Source organism: Arvicanthis niloticus, chromosome 3 (assembly GCF_011762505.2).
Source record: "Arvicanthis niloticus isolate mArvNil1 chromosome 3, mArvNil1.pat.X, whole genome shotgun sequence".
Classification (NCBI taxonomy): domain Eukaryota; kingdom Metazoa; phylum Chordata; class Mammalia; order Rodentia; family Muridae; genus Arvicanthis; species Arvicanthis niloticus.
The window spans coordinates 106,611,273-106,628,699 of NC_047660.1; the positions used below are offsets into that span (position 1 = coordinate 106,611,273).

A 17,427-nucleotide genomic window follows, 5' to 3' on the forward strand; every position below is an offset into this window, starting at 1 on the left:
CGGAAAGTCTTACTGTAATTAAGCAGGATTTTTATTTATATTGGAAAGTGTATAGATCATTTGCCTTCCAGCATTCCCCACAGTAACTGGAAGAATGGCAAATCCCCCTTCTTGTATAAAATTAAGTATCAGTAAGATACCTTGGTACTTGGAGGTAGGGTGAAAGGCTTGATTGGAGGTTTGCCTGAGGCAACTATGACTTGTAAAAAGATACCTCAGGCAGTGAGTCCTATACCCATTGCCCAATAGCAAAAGCTGTTTCAGAAACCAGGGAAATGACACTGGGCTCCTAAAGTCACCAACCCTTTTCTTCACGATTGTTGAGTGTGTGTGTGTGTGTGTGTGTGTGTGTATATACACAGCTATTTCCATGTCTAGTTTCTCAATGGCCATCAGGTATAGAAGAATATCTCCCATCCTTGTCTTAGTTAGGGTTTCCATTTCTGTGAAGAGACACCATGACAAAGGCAAATTTTATAAAGGCAAACATTTAATTGGGGCTGGATTACAGTTTCAGAGGTTTGGTCCATTATCATCATGGCAGGAAACTTGGCAACTTGCAGGCAGACATGGTGCTGGAGGAACTGAGTTCTACATCTTGATTTGAAGAGAGCAGAAGAGTTGGCTGTCTGTCTTTTGCACTGGGCAAAGCTCACCTCCAGTGACAACCTGTCCTCCAATAAGACCACACCTCCTAATAGTGTTAATCATTTAAATATGTGAATCCATGGAACCCAAACCTAGTCAAGCCACCACAGTCCTTCTTGATCGTTCCCCACTCACCTCTCTACTTTCAGAATTATGTATCAGTGCCAACCACACCCAGCTTTTCTGTGGGTACTGGTGATCCAAACTCATGTCCTCATGATTGCAAAGCAAGTCTTACCCACAGAGCTGCGTCTTCAGTTCTTTCACAGATGATCTGTTAAAGACAAATCCTGTACAAAGGAAGGTCTGGAGACCGTGACAATAATAAATGCTCTTGTCTGGAGAGGGGCACCATGGGATGCTGAAGTCAAGTGACATTGTTGAGTACTGGGTTCCTAAAGCATGTTTCTTTTTAAAGTAAGATGATTATTTCTGTCTTTCTTTCTTCCTCCCCATAGCACCATCATCCATTGCTTTGGTCCAGGCTAAAGAAGTTACAAGATACAGTGTGGCTCTGGCTTGGCTGGAACCCGATCGACCAAATGGAGTCATCTTAGAATATGAAGTCAAATATTATGAAAAGGTATTTCCCTCTTTCTTCTTTGCCTTCCTTCTTCCTCTCTCTCCTTCCCTTTCTCTTTCTTCCATTCCTTCCTCTGTGATGTTCAAACATTAGACAGTTCTAAATCATGAAACAGCAGTAAAAAGAAAATCAAATGCATCTGGATTCCCAACAAATCTGATTATGAAATGTAATATTTGGCTCATTATCTTGAAAAACACACACAATGTTCTAATATAATTATCTTTTCTTTTGAGTAAAAGAAATCAAGACCTAATCTATATACCTTCTATCATGCAGCATGACTCATAACTGCTAAACTAATGACATGTTTAAGCAGATCACTGCTGTTCAAAATAAAGGTGTGGGTTTTGATGAATTTTAACAGAAAATTGGCAAAGGAAAATTACATTCCTCAGCCCTTTATAGAAAGCCATTAATTTTGCAAATAATTTGTCTCTTAGTGGACAGAGTTCTGAAGAAAGCTATTTGCTTCCAAGTTTGTCCAGAAAATGAACAATCAGCCTCCCTTGGATTTTTTTTTCTTTTTAAGACAGCGTTTCTCTGTGTAGCCCTGGCTGTCCTGGAACTCACTCTGTAGACCAGGCTGGCCTCAAATTTAGAGATACATCTGCCTCTGCCTACCAAGTGCTGGGATTAAAAGAGTCTCCTATTGGCTTCCTTATTCGAAGTAGAAGGGGGACTGGATTGTTTAATTGAAATCAGATTATAATATTTTTTGCCACTTTCCAGATAGAAAAGAGGCCTTTATAAGGGAGGCAGGGTGTCATAGAAGGAATAGAAATGCGTGGTTCCTGTGCACACTTGGGTCCCAGTCCATTGCACACAAAGGAGAACTCAGAGGACACACACACAGGAGATAAGGGTCTGAAATAAAAGATCGTGATGCTGATTTCAACTTCTTAATAATTTGGGAGTTAAAAACTAGAAAAAAACATCGACTGTCACTTGATGTTCCTTTCAAAAACAGACGACTTCATTCTCAAAGCTCCAAAAGATTATAAATGAAAGGCATAGAATGATCAATGTGAACAATGACCCTGAACCCCCTTTTTTTTTAAACTGTAAAAAAAGACACCGGTACTTCAACACTGCAGAGCATTGCAGAGAACATGGGGCTTAGGAAATGTACCTGGTGTCCCTTCGTTTGCTTCTAGACTTTTGGGGAGCTGGCGTCTCCTCCCCCTTCTGTCTGGAGTCAGAGGACTCATTTCATAGCTCACCAGTTATGCTTCGATCTACTGTAGGATCAGAATGAACGAAGTTATCGCATAGTTCGGACAGCTGCCAGGAACACAGATATCAAAGGCCTGAACCCGCTGACTTCCTATGTTTTCCACGTGCGAGCCAGGACTGCTGCCGGCTATGGAGACTTCAGCGAGCCCTTGGAAGTCACTACCAATACAGGTAACAGAGACCACCCAGGTGTCACCCATTCTGTGATGATTCATTTATAGGTTGAGCCCCACACTAGTGAAATCCAAAGAGCTGTGTGTGTGTGTGTGTGTGTGTGTGTGTGTTTGTTTTTTTATTTTTATTTTATTTTTATATTTTATTTTTTAGCTAGGTAAGCTTTTGGCTACTGTGGATATTTGCATGAAACAGAGTAGCCAGTGTCAACCTCTTAAGAAACCCTTGTGCTGTTTGAAGGAGAACGTTTGTCATAAGAGTTTCTCATCTGTCTTCCTCTGAATGAAAAACGATGTCAATGTTTATCTTTTTGAGCCTTCTACCAACCATGAATAATGGGTTTGCTAACCTGACTAATTGAAGGTTCTGTAGTCACCCCACTTTAAGAAAAAGAGTTTTCTTCCTGAGATTAAAGAAGGAACCAAAATTACCCTTTTTCCCTCCTCCTACTTATTTCTAGGAATCTGTTTAAATAGTGTCATTAGTGTGCATGTATGTTTTTAAGTCCTTTGTAGAAACATTAAGTCTTGCTCCCTGGAGGGATGGAATGGCCAACTGAACACAAGTTCACTGAGCAAGGATGACCACCTCCTTAATTACTTAGCCCAGGCTAGGCCTACTTGATAAGGAGATGCTGGGACATAATTTTTAATGTCTATCACAGATATAAATTGTTTATATTGACAGATTATTAAATGAGAATGAAGAAGACAGATGGGAAAGTTGGGATGAGTATAAGGGACACTGGCATTCTTGCTGTTATATAGGAAGTCTACAAGGAGGAGGAGGGTGCTTTGAACTGACCTCTAATAGGTTGGATTTTAATGGCTGGGGATCAAAGTAGATGAACCTTATAAATTTTCCATATGTGTTTTTCACTAAGGAATATAGTTTTTCATTATGTGAGCTTTTTGACAAAAAAAAAAAGATATTAAGGCATCAATATATTTTTATATTCATCGCAGGATGGTTGGGAGCGGTGGTGTGGGATTTGCTTAGCAGATGCTATGGCATGGATTTGCTAACATGGATACTGACTGAATGGGCTACCAAGTTCCACCTCTTAGGACTCCCCCCTGTGAGACCCCATGTAATTGTCATTTCAGTGCCTTCCCGGATCATTGGTGATGGAGCCAACTCCACTGTCCTGCTGGTCTCTGTCTCTGGCAGTGTGGTGCTCGTGGTCATCCTCATTGCAGCGTTTGTGATCAGCCGAAGGTAAGGACGGAAGTGCCTCCCGTTCCTTTCCAGTTTTCTGCAGGAGGCTTGTGTCTTCTCTTGCGTGCCAGTACCATTTAGCTCTCTGGTTAAGCCTGGACTCTCCTATGCTCCAAAGCTGTATAAAATGCAGACCCCAAAAGTTGAGCATTGCCACCCGACAGCTGTATTTGTTTTCTTCTTTAAGATAGCAGTGGTTGTTGCTTGCCTCAAAGGGTTGTTGGCAAGCAACTTTGATAAACATGTTAGATACTACAGTAACACAGTAGGTGCTTCAGCATGATATTGGTTAACGAGAATAGTAAGGAATGTGAGCGCTGTGCTTCCCCATCCCTAAAAGAACATCGACATTTTTCAGAACTCTCATTTATCATTCTGGACACAGTGATTCTCTTAGAAGAGAATCTGATTGGGCAGTGTGTTTATCCCATGTGCACTAAGGTGTACCTTGATGCTTGAAAGAGAAAGAAAAGTAGTGATGGCTTGGTTGCATGGTCTTTGGAGCAATCTTCTTCCTATCACTCCTGTCCAGCTGCTCACACTGACCAATAGTGTGGTATCCAATAGACCACAGGAAACAGATGCTCCTCCTCAGCTGTGATGATCCTTATCTTAGCCACTTCTCACGAAATACCACACTCACAATTTTCCACAGCGGTTCTTTTGTTAATATAATCTTCAGTATAAGGCTCTTCCAAGTGACAGAGGATAAAAATGACGTCAAGGGAGTTATCCAGCACTGTTTTGGTATGATTGTAGTTATGCTTGGCCTGCAGGCCGCCCACTGTCATATTGTCCCATTGACCTGCTGACGGTCTCACCAATGTCTCTGGCTGTCTTCATCACGTGTGCAAGCCACAATGCTGTTACTTCACATTGACGTGCATTGACATTAGGGTGATGAACCAATGTAAGAAAGTTTGCCTGAGAGGCCCATGCATCTCCTAATATCTTGATTCTACCCTTGGTTTGTAGAGTGCCCCAGTATATATACAAAGGTCCATTTGTTCATTCCAGTACTAACACACTATGGAGCGATAGATTGCTCTGTATGGTGTCTCTATATTCGTCATTGGCTTCATTCCTTTTTGCACAGTCTATAAGTAGGCATATTCAACTAGAGCTGTGAGTTATGTCTCCAAGAAGGAAAAAATTTGAAAGGCAATCAAGACTTTTCCCTGTTGCTGCCCTCCCTCTCGATTTTGCTTCTGTATGTGTGCCATGTAAAGAATGCATTGTATAATGCATAGAAAATGGTACATTGCCCTGAACTTGTCCAATTGCAGGGAGAAGAATGAGATGGGGGTGGTGGTATAGAAATTACATGGACATTTGTTTATATTAATGCATATTTCAGTGTTTTAAATATAAACACAGGAAGTACCAAAATGGTAAAAATTAATGAAAACCATGAATGACCTCTACTTCAAAAACAGTAGCCTAAAAAGTCTGGCTACTGTGTGGTGCTTAGGGGCATGTGAGCATTTAAGCACTTGGCAAATGAACTCATCTTGTATACTGAACTCATCTCGTGGTCCAGCTTTTCTGTAAATTTCCTTTCTTTCTCTTTTCTTTTACTTTTTTTTTTTTTTTCCGGTTGTTTTAAAAGTGTCCGCAAACAAACACAGCAGTCAAATTCAAGCAGTTGAAGACAAGTCAGTCACTCCTGTGGCTGTTCTGTGTCAAACATTAGCTTTGGTGAGAAGAAAGAAAAGTAGAGATACTATAATGCAGGGAGATGGGATTATTAAAAATTGGGGCTGCCAGAGGCAGTATCCTCAAGTCAGAGGACATAATTCTCTTTGTACTTTTTTTTTTTTTATTGATCATTTTATTATATAAGGGGAGAGCGGCAGAGGGATGCATGAGATTTCCAATTACAAGGCCATCTCCGCCTTAGAGATTGACCCCTTCAAGTTACCCAGTGTGGATTCTTGCTCCTTCTCCCCCATTTAAAAAAAAAAAAAAAAAAAAAAAGTCACTTCCCAATGCTGATAAACACTGCTTGGTGATTGGTCCTCAATGGATCAGTTTTTAGAAAATGAAATGTCAGCCCCTTGCCCTCATATTGATTCTTCCTTAGTGCAGCCATAAAGCTGTCAGGGGAAGGGCTGCCTGGAGCCAGGTATCTGACAGGCCTGCAGCGGCAGGGTGCTCACTCAGCTAATTCTTCTCCCTACTGGGCTGTCTGCTCTGTTTATCTGGGACAACTACATGTATTTAAATAGGATAACAGGTGAGCATAGAGGAGACAGGTACTGTAGACAAAGAAGTGTGACCCAGGGCTTTAGTTAGAGTACAAAGAACAGGTAATAAATGGTACCTCGAAACTGTCTTGTCTGGCCTAGGCTGACAGTGTGAGGAAGTCATAGACTGAGCATCTGAGCCTGGAGAAGCCAAGTTACCTTCACCTGTCACCATCTCTTGCTTCTGAGAGCTACAGAATGTTGCTGTCAGAAAGGATGGTGGAAGCCAGGCATGGTGACACCCAGCACTGGGGAGGCAGAGGTAGGAGGATTGAGAAGTTGGGGCTACCTACCCTGTGTCCACAGTAAAGCAGAGCCCTTGTGAGCTGAGTGGAATCTCAGGGTATTGTTGGCATGTCAGTGTGGATGGAAAATGATTCAGGAAGAAAAAGTTCCAGAGCTTCTGGTGGCTACCAGGAGAAAAGTCTGTTTGTTGTTGCTAATTTGTTACTTAAGGGGAAACTGCCTCAGGCTCACAATTGGCATGTTGCTAGATTTTAAAATAGGTGATGTTTATTTATTTTATTGTATTCATTTAATTTATAATGAGAAGCCAGAACTTGAGGTAAGCAAGAATAATTCCCTCTTTTAGTCTGAAGGTTCAGTCTACTTCCTTCCTTCCTTCCTTCCTCCCTCCCTCCCTCCCTCCCTCTCTCTCTCCCTCTCTCTCTCTTTCTTTCTTCTTGGCCAACTTGAATGTGTGAGCATTTAGGAATTTCCATCAAAGAATGAAATTATTGCATTTATAGATTTTAATTATTCAACATGCAAGCAACATGAAATGCTGTCTGGGCAATTATGTTGACTGAGACATTTTTGTAACCCACATAATGTCAAGAAAATAAGTTAATATACTTTCAATTTTTTACATTTTATCTATTGTGTATGCTTGTATGTGTAGAGGTCAGAAGACAACTTGCAGGAGTCTGTCTTCTCCTTCCTCCTCCTCCTATTATTATTATTATTGTTGTTCTTGTTGCTGTTGTTACTCTTTTTCTTCTTCTTTCATGAAGGTTCTGGGGATCAAACTCTGGTCTTCAGACTTGGCAGCAGATGCCTTTAACCAGTGAGCTGTCTCAACAGCCTCTAATTTATATTTTATGACATTATAGATCTGTGCTTTGGTTATCATTTCAGGAGAATATCTGCTTTCCAGAGCACCCAACTGCCCTTGCTATAGATGTGACCCTGGAGTACTGTCACAAGAACTTTTATCCCAACTATGCATATATTCTCTTAAAGAGCAAACCACCCTTTCCCTGTTTATATGTTTATATATTTGTGGTCTCAAGTTTAATCACTTTCTTTACTGCTTTTTAAACATGTCTTTCAAAGGACTGTTAATAGTTATATAATTAAATGCAACTTGAAACCCAGGACCTCCCAGACTGATGGATTGTATTAAATTTCTCTGACAACCCTTCCCCTGTGATAGCAATGATTTCAGATTATTTGAGGCTACTCCTTTTTTCTAATATTATTTATTTATTTATTTATTTATTTGACATGTGTGTGTGTGCACTCATGTATGCCACAGCATGCGTGTGCAGGTCAAAGGACAATTTGCAGAAATTGATTTTTCTTCTACCACAGGAGTCACAAAGATCAAACACAGGTAGCTTAGCAGCAAGTACCTTTATCCACTGAGCCATCCTGCTGGCCTTCAACAGTGTTTTATTGTTCAAACATGGAAAACAATATTAAGAAAATGTTTATTGTCTTGCTTGTTCCTTGACTATGTGCATCTATTGTATTGCTAGTTCCTGAACCTAGAACTGACCTTCACACTTGCATGTAATTATAATGGTATAAAAGCAAAAAGGAGGAGGGGGGATGGCATAGGGGGTTTCTAGGGAGGGGAAATGGGGAAAGGGGATGACATCTGAAACGTAAATAAATAAAATATCCAATGAAAAAAGAAAAAGCAAATGACTAAAATATGAGAAGAATCCTTGGGTTTTCTTAAAGGACTCTTTGGTTAAAGGACAGCATGATCTGATGACCCAAGAGCATGTGCTGACTTCAAGATGGTCTGATTGGGATAGCTAGTATACTGGGTGTCCGTTTGTACAAGGGTTATAAAATGGCCCTTTCACCAGATTACAAAGAACCAAATTGATTATAAGGAAGAAAATGTAGCATCCACGGAAAAATTTAGATATGTTTATCAGGGCCTGTGAGCTTTGAATAAGTGACACTGGATACACAGAACATGTTCAGAGTTCATTTGTCTCGTACCCAAGACTCACATTCTGTGCTTTGGAGCTGACAGACAGCTCAGGTAATCCTAAAAGAGGTTCTGCTCAGCCTATGTCCATCTTTCCTTGAGTCCTTGTATGCATCACTGGGATATGCACCTAGAAATGAATACACTTAAATGTTTGCGCAAATGGGCTCTGATGGCTTCTTGTACATTCACACAATTTGGGAGGCAATTGATTCCAGGAAACGTTTCTAAGCAACTTGCAAGCAACCACAGTGGTTCAATTCCAGCTCTATCAAATGGCTGCTTGGGAGGAGCCATTAGGTATCTTTTGATGCAGGAACAGTGGCAGCTTGAGGAAGGGGAAGAATGATATGGTGTATGAATCTTTGTGGGAGAGACTCCTGAGCTCTGGAAAGGGTCCCTACAGGAGCCATGCTCCTTATTAAGGCTTCATCTCTAATCTGCCCTTTAGTGAATAAATTACTTACCTTTTACTAATTAACTTTGGAAGAGTGAACCTCATTCATCAAATCTGTGCACTTGATGAGGAAAGTTGGTATTTTGATAAAAAGTGAGGCTTATGGGCCGCCCCTGCCACACTCCTGTCTTCTTATTTATTTTATTGAGTAGTCAAGGTGCCAGGAAGAGCACATTGGCTGGAAGGTTTCCTGCTGTTCCCTCCGGTGATGGTTAATACCCTTATTAGCCAGTCCCTGGGATGGCAGGGAGGATTCCATTCACTCAAAGTTTCACCTGCAGTGCAAGGGCCCTTTGCCAGGACACCTACTGTGGCAAGGTTCCATGGTTCCTTCTGGACCATTCTAACAAACCATTCCACTACTTCCCCTTGCTAATCGCCTTGTCCACATCTTTGTAATTAGAAAATATCCCACAAAGCCTTGCTTCTGCCATTCAGGTGACCTGTCTGAGATGTCAATTTAGACTTAGCTCATCAGGAGGGCTCACCCAAAGTAAGCTTCAATGGTCTTTCTCTCCTGGGATAATAATGAGCCACATTGTCCAACTCTGAGCCCAAGGGGAAAGGGTCATAGGTGACAGAGGTAGAGCAGAACTCGGGCATTTTTGTTTTCAAGGTATTATTAGAGCGGTAATAGGCTACAATTAGTTTTTGAACAGTAATCCTCCTGTTTCTTTCTCAATATCCCCTGTACCCTTGTAAGGTCTTCTACTCCAAATAACACTCCACATTAAAAAGATCTTTAAAAGCACCTTCACCGCTCAGATAATTCTATGTTGGCAAGTCTGAGGAAGAAATGGGAAGGTCACCTTTATCTTTAATGACCTCTGCCATTTTGTATTCCCTCTGGTTTTGTCCATTTTTAATGAATGTGCTTGATGTGAAAGCAGCCACGCTCCAGGATTTTTCTTGAGGCCACTGGTTTCTATTGTAGATATCCATTTAATAAAAACAAAAGCAACTCTTTAATTTCAAATGGATGCCAAGAACTCAAGGATATAGCTCAATGGTTGAATGCTTTTCTCGCATGCACATGTTCAATGTTGGGTCTCTGGACAGGTTAAATAAAGGAGGGGCAGTTATTAAAGCTCTCTCATTCTATATATAGTTTTTCAACTTAGTTTCAGTATTGGAGTTCTAAAATGGCTTAAAAGATAGTCTTACAGTTTCAAATAGGGCTTTTAGAACTTTGATAAGATAGCCTATCACACCCTAGGGATTTAGTCTTGGTGTTTTCCTGACCCCAAATATCATTTCTGTAGTCTCTGACCTAACACCTTTCTGTTAACGTTTAAAAGGGGCAAAGGACAGGGGAGGAGGGGGCAGGGGCGGGTTAGAGGGGTTACATGCTTCATAGAAAGTTCTTTCTATTCACAGCATTAAGTCTATTTGTTAAGTTTCTTTGATGAAGCCGTTTAGGAGCAGTTGGATCTGATGTGTGGGTTTGCTGATATAAAATATACTGTTTAGGCTGGAGAGGTAGCTCACTTAGTCAACTGCTTGCTTTGCAAGCACAAGGACCCTCATTCAAGCCTTGGAACCCAAGTAGTAGCAGATTAAAGGCAGCGTGGTGGTATGTACGCTGATAATCCAGTTCAGGGTGGAGGGACAAGATGGATAGCTAGTGAGTCCCAAGACACAGTAAATGACTTTATCTCAAAATGTGGAAAGCTTCTGAGGAGTGACACCAGAGGCTGTACTCTGCCATCTGCACATGCGCACACACACTCGCACATACATACCCGTGGTACATACTTGCATGCCCGCACACATACACAACCAATCAATACTTTTAAATGTACAATTAAGTCTCACCATTTATCTTCTAACTTCATCTCTTCTGGGAAAGGCACTGTGCAGGGCTGGACTGGACCAGGGCAAGAGGGGATGTGAGTGATGCCCCTAGTTCTGTATCCTTGCCTGTACCATGTCCTCATCTGTACAATGGAGCTGAACATGTGGTTTCCACCTGATTCCTTTCATAGGGTTGTTGTGAACAAGCAATTAAGTAATAGACCCTTTGAAGGCCCTTTGAAAAGCTAACTGCAAAGGAAAACACAGGCTGTTATTTGGTACTGAAATATGCACTTTGCAGTTAACTGTGGTAACTGGGGTCTCTGTTTTGCTAAGCTGGCTCATGCTTTGCAAACAGCTAGGGGAGGAGATAATGTATGTAATGAGACTACTTTGAAAAGTTAAATGCAATGTAAGAGCACAAGGTATTATTATTTGCAAGGGAATTATCCACGTAGAGGAACATCTGTGGGCTCTGAGAGTCTGATTGCTGAGCTGGTGCCTACATAGCTGACAAATGAGAGGATGTGGGAGGGAGCTTTGCGCATGTGCTCAGGGCTGCGCATGTGCCCAGGGCCGCGCTGCCGGAGGTTGGCTGTCTACCCACTTGCCCGCTTATCTCTTTTCGCCTCTATGCTACTTTCTCCCCTGTAGAGTTATCTAGCCTTTCTACCTGTTCAAGTTGATGATTTGAGGATATCTCATTCTGATAGAGATACAAACACCCTGGCTTTACCTTGCCTTTGAAACACAGTGATTAATTTTATTGTAAATTTTACATAGTCATACATTAACACATTTTATTCCCTAACTTGCTTTTAGTCTTCCAAAGTGAAAAGATCTGTAATAAATGAGTTGATTTTTCTAATTATTTTATGTGATATAATTTCTCCTCATTAAACATAAAGTGTATATTTAAAGGTCGAGGATGGAGTCCAGTGTGGAATGCTGGCCTAGCATATGGTAGGCCCTGGGTTCTATTTCCAGTACCTCATACTCGACACAATTACATATGCATATATATCTGTGTGGATGTATTTATATATTTAAGGTTTTTAATTTTCAAGTCTTGAGTTGACTTCTCCACTTTATATAACTGATTCATATTTTCTTGATTCAAGATTTATATGTATTAGAGATTTATATTTCCCAAAGCTTTATTTGAAAAAAGTAAAATCTCACTTCAACAAGTTATGGGCAGGCAGTATGTAAATTTTGAGACCAGGTGTCTCTTATTGGAAAAGAATTTACAGACCTAGTGGTCTACCAAATCTATTGGAATGTAGTCAAATACAAAGCAAATATTGTACCTTCTAAAATGTCATTTGTATCTTAGGTATTTATATGCTATAGGGTGTGTCCCTCCACCCAACCCCTAACCCCCCAGATGAGGACCTAACCTAGGACCTTGCTCTTTGTAGTAACTCTACTACTGAGCTAAATCCCTGATCCCCGAAACCTAACATGATAATGAGGTGTTAGGATGCTATCATGATTGTAGCAACAAGATGTGTTCACACACTGAGCGTTATTGCCATTTCACTAGTGAAACTCACTTTAATTCAGAATGTATATACAGGGCCAGCAAGATGGCTCGGAATGAAAAAGCACATGAGTTTAACCTCTAAAAGCCACATAAAGGTAGAATGAGGGGATCAACTGTCCAAAATTGTCTTCTGAATGCCACACCCATGTGTGCATGTACACTTGAGTTCTTCTATACACACAGAATGAAAGAAAGAAAGAAAGAAAGAAAGAAAGAAAGAAAGAAAGAAAAGACAGACAGACATATGGGAAAAATAGCCAATCAGAGATTCTGAGCTTTGGCTTCAGCTCTTAACCCCGACTCAACAGAGGTCACGTTATTATCTTTTTTATTTTATCTCTCCTTAAGCCTCGGTTTCCCTATGTATGAAGTGTGCATTGCCTATTCACCCGACTTGTGTTGTGGTCAGGAATAATTTACTTAAGTTTTTTTTTAATTACAGATTTTGTATTGGAAATCATTTTCCCTTTCTTTTTTAATTTTAATAGACGGAGTAAGTACAGCAAAGCGAAACAAGAAGCAGATGAAGAGAAACATTTGAATCAAGGTATTAAAAAAAAATTGATTCCAAAAGTAATTTCATTTGTAGAGCATGCCTTGTGTTATCTAAACTTAGAAAATGTTGGTTACTGTGTCTATTAATATTTATATAATGCATTCCTTATCCAAATAACATTATTCAAGGATGTCAAGGTGCAATTGGTGATTCAAAACTGTGTAATGTGAGGTTAAAGGCGGGACGTTCTTTAGAGTCTGCACGTTTCATCTTCTGCTCTGGACCAGCGTTCCTTTAGCTGTCCTCATTTCTGGAGCCGGGCAGCAAGATCATCATTTACTCTCGTGAATGGAAAATTGGGGTGGGGGTGAATTGGTAAAAGGACAAGAAGTTATGTGATGGTAGTCTGTGTTGCTGGGATGACAGCCATCAAGAATATGCAAGTGGATTCTTGATGCTGAGGTTACAAATAGGCTCCAAGAGTAAGTTCAAAGACATTGATTTAAGAAGTTCAAAACCACTTAAAGGAAGCCAGATGACCTAGCAGTGGTTTGCACGGGGACTTTCTGAGATGACAAGATAGTGTCATGTGGGAAAACTGTAGCCTACTCGGTTCTTCATAATGACTGAGGAAGTGAAAAGGAGAAAGATGAACATGATTGAACAGTCATGGATATTTGGTCACCTGGCATTGTACATCCTCAAGTCCCCAGTGCAAATGCCAAAGGAAGCTGTTGGGCATGCATGTCACCAGCTGCCTCAGAGCTCACATTTCCAACTTGTCTGTGAGTGTGGTACATGGCTGGATTGTACCCATAGTATCCACAAGATTCAGCTAGACTGCAGCATTACCTCCAGCTGAACCTTCTCTCCAAAACAGAATACAAGTGGAGGTCCAATTTAGAGTCCTTATTCGCAAATCAACCAGTGACCAGTGTTCGTCATATGCATATCTATCTAGGTTTAATCTAAGTCTGTTCCTTATTGGTCATGTACTTAGTTGGTCTAACTAAGGGGGAGATGTGACACGCTGTAGACAGGGCCTGTGGAAACTGAGAGTGCCTATTGCCTTTGATAAGGGATAGCATTTGGAATGATGGGCACAGTACGACTTTAGTGTTAGGAGGATGAAGTTAGGAGCCATTGGTTGGGAGAAAGGAGCCCACCAACTCATTCCAAATTTTTTGATAAGAGATTCACTTTTCCTCCAGGGACAAGTTGTTTTTAAACTCTTATCCTTGAAGTGTGAGGACATTCCAGAAAGTCAGTAGAGCTGAGGCGTCTTGAGCAGCTAGCAAATTCTTTGTTTACCCACTAATGAAAACCAGAGCAAGCATTTAAACATTTTCATATGTAAACAACCATATAGTTAACCTAGCTTTTCCTATGTGAAGGGCTTTTTTTTTTTTTTTTTAAGACCTTGACCCTTTAGGTTTATTCATGTTGCCTTTATCCAGTCACTTTATCCCATGTTCATTTCTTAGGTGTTAGAACTTATGTGGATCCCTTCACATATGAAGACCCCAACCAGGCAGTTCGAGAATTTGCCAAAGAAATTGATGCATCCTGCATTAAAATTGAAAAGGTCATAGGAGTTGGTAAGTATCTGAGTGTACATCTGATAGTCAGCTTCCTTTGTAACTGTTAAATATGAATGTAAATCACACAATTACATTCACACATGAGTGTATTGCATGTACGTCTATATGCATAAATATTATTCACTGAGATTTCCTTAATCAGAGTATAAATGCAATGTTCTGTAAGGAACCTTGGTGCAAACATGTATTTTAATCTCAGGAAAAGTGAGCATAGGGATAAAATAAAGGAACACAGTGAGATCTGTAGCCAGACTGGGTGGATTCAGAATGCTCTAATTCTCGAAAGCTGGGAGACTTTGGTGAGCTTTACCTTAAGCTTGAGCTTCCTGTGATAAAATGGAGCCTCTGAGAACAGTACCTCCTACAAAGCTTTGGGAAGGACTAAATGAAATCATCACTGTGGTTCCCTATTGAGGCGCCTGTCCTATAATAAGCATACAATGAAGGTTATTTTGTCTTGAATGCATTGCAGATGCATCTTGAATCTTTCTCCCACAGGCGAATTTGGAGAAGTCTGCAGTGGGCGTCTCAAAGTGCCCGGCAAGAGAGAGATCTGTGTGGCCATCAAGACTCTGAAAGCTGGCTATACTGACAAGCAGAGGAGAGACTTCCTGAGTGAGGCCAGCATCATGGGACAGTTTGACCACCCAAACATAATCCACCTGGAAGGCGTTGTCACCAAATGTATGTGTCCTACCCCCAAAGGAAGCTAAGTTGAGAGTTAACAGGGAGATTAAATACACATTTTCTTTCTAGGGAAATGACAGATGGGACAGGCCTACTGATTACTAATAAGAGGAAATCAGTGCAGGACAAGTCATTAATCTTTCAGTCAGCTCTAAATGGGTCTATGACTGCAGCTGATGCCCGGTCTCCAAGGCAACTTCTGTGAGATTTGGGGGAAATTAATATTGCAGAGTTTTGGGTACACCATACCATCTTTCAAATCTTTGCTAGACCAAACTGATTGTCACAGGGTGGGCACGAGCAGATGGTAAACAAAATCAGTTTTATATAAAGCAAAACAAAAGCTCGCCACACCTTGTATTGGAAGCTTGGGTTCCAGATGCAGGGAGGGAAACTTGGGAATCTTTATTATACTGGGGGATTCGCTTGTCTGCTCTGCCTGATTTATGGCCATTGCCATTCAGCACCTATTTACAGTAACACCTGGTTGAACCTTCCCTCTTTAGTCCATTAGCATTCACTGAGCTTGTGAACCACGCACGCTTCAGTTAAAAATACGACACAGCTCAACAGACGCGTTTTGTGAAGCAACCCCTGTGTACATCTGTAAGGCTGGCTAAGACTTATAAAGTACCACATGGAGGGGGCACCAAAGCAGGGTGTGTTTAAGGTGGCTCTGGTCCAGGAGCCCTGGTACCTAACTACAGTTACTACAAGTCAAGGACCTTGTAAGCCTGGGGCTCTGTCTTCAATGAGGCCAAGATGTCTCTTACTTGATTTAAGCTGTCTGTGAAAAAAGCTTGTCAGTCAACAAGTGCTGAGGGTCAGGATAGTTTGCTTCCACGGGTGAGACACAGGGAGAGGGAGGTAGGGGAGGGGATTACATTTATAGTGAGCTAAAAGTATACAATCTTTAGGAGGAAGAAACCAGAAGGTTACTTAAACAAATAAACCTATATTGGAGTCTTCTAATAATGTTTAGGGGCCAGGGAGATGGCTCAGCTTGTAAACAAGCTTGCTGCCAAGCCTGATGAGTTCAGTCTCAGGAATCCCTCTTGACTGGAGGGAGAGAATTAAACTCCCTAGGACTGTTTTCTGACCTTAGGACAAATTCCTTGTAGCCTACACACTCCCCACCCCACGACGCTAAATAAATAGTTGTAACTAAATGTATTCTTTTAGCTTTTAAAATTTTGCTGAGCCACCTCTAAAGCAGTTTGAATTCGGGGTAGGGATGGGGAGAACCACCTGGGTGTTCATTCCTAGGAAGGATTCAGTAAAGGTGATGCTGACATTATGGGTCCATGATCCATTTGGAGAGTAACTGACCTTATGATAAAGTGTTTGCTGACAGCTTTATCAGAAGCCGGTGGTGGCTTTGATGGGTTGGTCAGTCTTTTGTTTTACTGTTCTCATCTATTTAAATGGAGATAAATAAAACTTGCCTTGCAAGGTTATTTGGGGAAGGAAATAAAATATTTAGAGTAGTTTGTATTGCACAATGGCAAATTTACACACACATACATACAAAACACACACACACACACTCCTCTTTAAGTGTTAACCGGTGTTATTATGTCTGAAGGAGTATATCTCTCACATTGAGAATTCTTCAAAAAAGGAAATTTGATGCTAAGGACATATAATTTTCTACCTGATGGAGGCTATAATTAGCATAGAATAGTTCTATTTGCTTTTTAAGATTGGTTTTACAGACAGGATATTTTTCTGTTGCCTGTGGCCTTCGAAGCTGCCCAAGCCCCTCGCCACTTTAATTAAAAGATAACATTCCCTTTAAATACTTCTGCAGGTCTCTTTTCTAGAAAAGGGGCTCTGTTCAACTCGGGTGTTTTTCCTGCCGCAGACAGTGATTTTCCTAGCACCTCTGCGGAAGAGAGAAGAAACAGGGGATCTTTGTGTTAAAGTCCCACCGCGCCTTTAAAAACCCTAGCTATTACAGCTGTAGCTGTTACAAACGACTGGGTTCGTTTGCATAATACAGTTGTCACTGAATTAAAATGATTTAAAAATTTCCACCAGAGAAGTCGTTGGGGTCCCTTCCCGTCTGTCCCCTCCCCTCGGAAGGAGAAAAGCAGCCATCTCCATCCGGAACCCACTCCTGATTGGTTTTTCTTACCTTTGTAGAGCTCTTCAGGATTCTGACAAATGGATACTTTAATAAATAGACTAGACAATACCGGAAACTTGAGCGGAATGGGAGGAGTCAGGCCAGGGCGTTGTGAGGGTGAAAGGGCCCAATCAGAGTGAGTTTTTTCATAACCGACCAGTTCCGCGAGAAATTATCTAGATTCAGGAGAGAACCATAAATTGCTCCCCGCTCAGCTCCACTCTCGTGGATCATCTCTTCTGGAGAGTTCCAGAGGGAACTGGTAAAATGGAATTAGGTGTTAGTGCTTGGTTGAGAGAACAGACTTTTCCTCATTAGTTGACAAAGTACCTTTTGATTGAGGCAGGATGATTAAGACTCACACAGGTGACTTTGTTGTGTCCAAG

At 41.1% G+C, this 17,427-nt stretch overlaps 1 protein-coding gene across 2 annotated transcripts in view; it reads left to right on the forward strand.

The window, feature by feature from the left end:
* Nucleotides 1-17,427, forward strand: part of Epha4 (EPH receptor A4) — a 140,939-nt gene that overhangs the window by 105,609 nt on the left and 17,903 nt on the right. For both annotated transcript variants that reach the window (XM_076931615.1, XM_034497596.2), the window contains exons 6-11: nt 1,107-1,231; nt 2,479-2,638; nt 3,748-3,859; nt 12,618-12,676; nt 14,110-14,223; nt 14,725-14,910. In XM_076931615.1, the coding sequence (XP_076787730.1) occupies nt 1,107-1,231; nt 2,479-2,638; nt 3,748-3,859; nt 12,618-12,676; nt 14,110-14,223; nt 14,725-14,910 (756 nt within the window). The remainder of the gene's footprint in view (nt 1-1,106; nt 1,232-2,478; nt 2,639-3,747; nt 3,860-12,617; nt 12,677-14,109; nt 14,224-14,724; nt 14,911-17,427) is intronic.